Source organism: Garra rufa, chromosome 12 (assembly GCF_049309525.1).
Source record: "Garra rufa chromosome 12, GarRuf1.0, whole genome shotgun sequence".
Taxonomy (NCBI): domain Eukaryota; kingdom Metazoa; phylum Chordata; class Actinopteri; order Cypriniformes; family Cyprinidae; genus Garra; species Garra rufa.
The window spans coordinates 485,582-489,261 of NC_133372.1; the positions used below are offsets into that span (position 1 = coordinate 485,582).

At 35.6% G+C, this 3,680-nt stretch overlaps 1 protein-coding gene across 1 annotated transcript in view; it reads right to left on the reverse strand.

Moving 5' to 3' along the window:
• Positions 1-185, reverse strand: part of LOC141346755 (transmembrane protease serine 6-like) — a 10,939-nt gene extending 10,754 nt beyond the window's left edge. Inside the window, exon 1 of the mRNA XM_073851705.1 lies at positions 170-185. Within this exon, the coding sequence (XP_073707806.1) occupies positions 170-185 (16 nt within the window). The remainder of the gene's footprint in view (positions 1-169) is intronic.
• Positions 186-3,680: the final 3,495 nt, after the last annotated feature.

The following is a 3,680-nucleotide window of genomic DNA, read 5'->3' on the forward strand; positions in this document are numbered from 1 at the left end:
TTTAGTTTAGTAAGTTTATGTCGATACGTCATCTCTTCTGTTCTCGCTTCCTCCATCCCTGCAGGACTGACTAGTTTAGTCTAGTATTGATCATGTCCAGCTGATCCTAAACTCTATCTGCTTTGTGTTCAACTCAAAAACATTGGTGACGATGAGCGCTGAACCAAACCTGCTCTCATTCCCATTACGCTAAACCAGTTTAACTTTTGACAAGAAGTCAAACCCCAAATAACCTCTTTTTCAAACCACAAGCGTAGAGTTTCAGATAAAGTTTAGCAGGCCTAAAGTAAAACAGGATGGATACTGGTGATCTACAGATTGAGGTCGGAAAAAAACATTTGTGGTTTTACCACAGCAGCTCTGACACAAACACACACAAGAACGACTATCAGCGAACGCATCAGCTATCAGTGAGCATTAATCAACGATAAAGAAAATTAACAAAAAAGTAAAGCAACTAATGATGTTAATAACTGTCCAAGAATCTGTTATCTCATTTGTTCTTAGAAACCACTCACACACAAACAGTATTTTCTATGGCCCTACACCTAAACCTAGCCCTCACAGGAGATTGTGCACACTTTTACTTTCTCAAACTCATTGTGCATGATTTATAAGCCTGTTTCCCCACAAGGTCAAAATCTACTGGTATTACTATCCTTGTGGGGACATTTGGTCCCCACAACGTGATGAATACCAGGTTCACACACACACACACACACACACACACACACTTACGCACACACACACACACACACACACACATAGACTATTAGTGTGTTTACGAGAAAAAGGAGCCGCTACATCCTCCATCACTCACTCACACCTCAGCTGTCACATCCTCTGTCCTTCGCAGTTTTTCCATCCTCTTATCAAACACTATCAGCGCTTGTCTTCAGTAAATCTTTGACATTTCTTCTGATAATCGATCTGTCTTGACCTTTTAACCGACGGATGATGAAGAGCCCATATAACTGAATGAAGGCACTGACCTGCTGTCTCCATGATCTCACCACAAGCCAAATTTCAGATCACTGATTTACTCAGGGTTTTCGAGATAAAGGGTTTCCTTTTTCATTCTGTCTCTCTATTCTCGTTTGAAGAGAATTAAATGGTAAAAAACCTTGCGGTCTGTTTCTCGCTTCTGTAGAAACCGCGTCTACTTCTCCCAGAAGAGCTGCTCTGAAAATCCCCTTCAGGCTCCTTAAAATTTCCATCAGAGTCGCGAAAAACGTGTCACATAAACTTTTTATGGCAGTCAGTGACGTTACATGTTGGAGAGGGTTAAAGTGTATGTCAAGTTTATTTAATAATAATCTGGTTTAGTATTCTGTCTAAAAATAGAATATAAAGTCGGCAACACCTAAGCACCAAAAGTATCAAAAATATGCGAAAGTTGTTTTAACAATAAATATTTTTGATACTTTTGGAGCTTAGGTGTTGCCGACTTTATATTCTATTTTCTATTTTTTACTATTTTCTATTTTTTACTTGTTGCTTTTTGGTCGAGCACCCTTTTGAGACTGATGTGCGTGCTTTTGTTTCATTTTTTTTTTTTTTTAGTATTCTGTCTAACAATGCGTTTACTTTCCAAAACTAGTAGCCTACCATGATTACTTTCAGTCATTACAATTATAACCATTTTACACACTAATTATGAGCTAAAAATAAATTAATAAATAAATTGTATTTTTAGGTTTGTTTTTAAGTCTATCGTTTATTAAGGAAGTGTTCCTGAAAAACAAAAAAAACAAAAAACATAGGAATTAATCTTTTGCGGATTTTGTGATCTGATCAGAATATCTGCGCCGGTGTTGCCAAATCCGCGGTTTTCCCGCGGAATTGAGTTACTTTAAAACTGTTGCTGCGGTTGGTTTTTCATGTCCGCGGCCCAAATAACGTGTATTTTACCCCCGGAATGCGATTTTTACTGGGGAAATCCTTCTAAATGCAAATGGCATAATTTTGAGCAGCAATTGGCCGGGTTTTGTTGTGAAAACCTGGTAACCCTGGACTCTGCGCTGTTACTGTCGCTCTGGCGTCCCCTTCCGACACATCATCAGATAAAATGCGATATTACGCATATTTATCGTGTTTTATTATACCTGTGTTGATCTGTGCCACAGAATGTCTGTTCTTCTAACCTAAAATGATATTGTGTTTAATTACAATGTTTTGTCGTATTGTACAACTTGCATTTAAAATCATTTATATGTTGTTATCGTAAAGACGTTTCATAACTGTATTGTGTAATCGAATTACTAAAGACTTTAATAATCGGTCTGCTTCCAATTCTTTCACTTATACCACAATTACCACCAAAATACAATTGCTGAAACCTGTTTTAAAATCAGTGTATTGTTGCATTTTAAACATTAATACAATTATTTTAAATGTCTATGTACAGTATTTGTTACATTGTGAAGATTCAAATTAATAATTAATCACTGATTTATGTATTTATTAAAGTTTCGTTTGAGATTTAACACTAGAGAGATTTTACAAAAGCATTTTAACTTACAGACTCCAAACGTGTGTTTTCAGTCTCCAGAATCTCAGAAATGAAACAAGATTCATTGGTAAGAAAGAAACTGAGGAGATTCTGCTCCAGTAAACAGAGGCGTGCTCTGAATCTCCTCAGTTTTGACATTTGTGTGTTGAAAGTTTGGACTGGGGCAAACAAACACAGGTCAGGGGCAGAGATATTACAACACTACTGGCAAAAATCCCTCGAGGAGCTGAATAACATCACGAGATGAATAGCAGTATAACAACCTAAGAATTATTGAGACAGACATTCACGTGTTCATTACAGTTTTGACAAACGCTCACATGAAGAATGAGTCAACAACTGACCGATAAGAGAAAATATTATAAAGGTCAGAAAACTGATCCATTGCTAATAAATTTGGAGTATACTCAACAGACCGTTTTAAATGACTTACTAAATCAATAAGACGTGCTAAAAATGGAATAAGGGAAATACAGGCAGACATCTCTATATCATTCAGAAGGAAGTGGGAAGGATGAGGAAAACACGGCGAAGTACCAAGGAGGAAAATATAATATCAAGATTAAGGCTGGGTCACACAAGACTAAATAAGTCATTGCATCTCATTGGGAAACATCCAACAGGTCTGTGTGAATGTAGACAGGCGGAGGAATCAGTAGATCATGTACTATGTTACTGTCAAAAATATGTTACAGAAAGAGAAATACTCAGAAGGTCAATGCAGGAGACACTAGATGTAAAACAAATACTCAATCAAACAAGAAGTTATAGTTCTTTAATTTTATTTTTGAGGGAAACTGGGTTAATTAATAGGGTATAAAGATTAGTTATTATTATTACTATTTAATTATTTATTTAAGTATGTGTGTATATATATATATATATATATATATATATATATATATATATATATAATGAAGAAAAGAAAAAGGTATTTTTTTTTTTTTTTTTTTTTTTTTATTTTTTTTTTTTTATTATTATTATAAAGAAGTTCTCTTCTTTGGATATTTGGGGTTAAAGTGTCTGTTAGTTACTCTGGTTCACACTCCGGTATAGTAGGTGGCGGTAATGCACCTTAACGTTGGATGCCACCCGCCATAAAACAAAAAGAAGAAGAAGAAGAAGAATAAGACGTGCTTAACGTTTCTACTGTCATCTCGGTGACAAC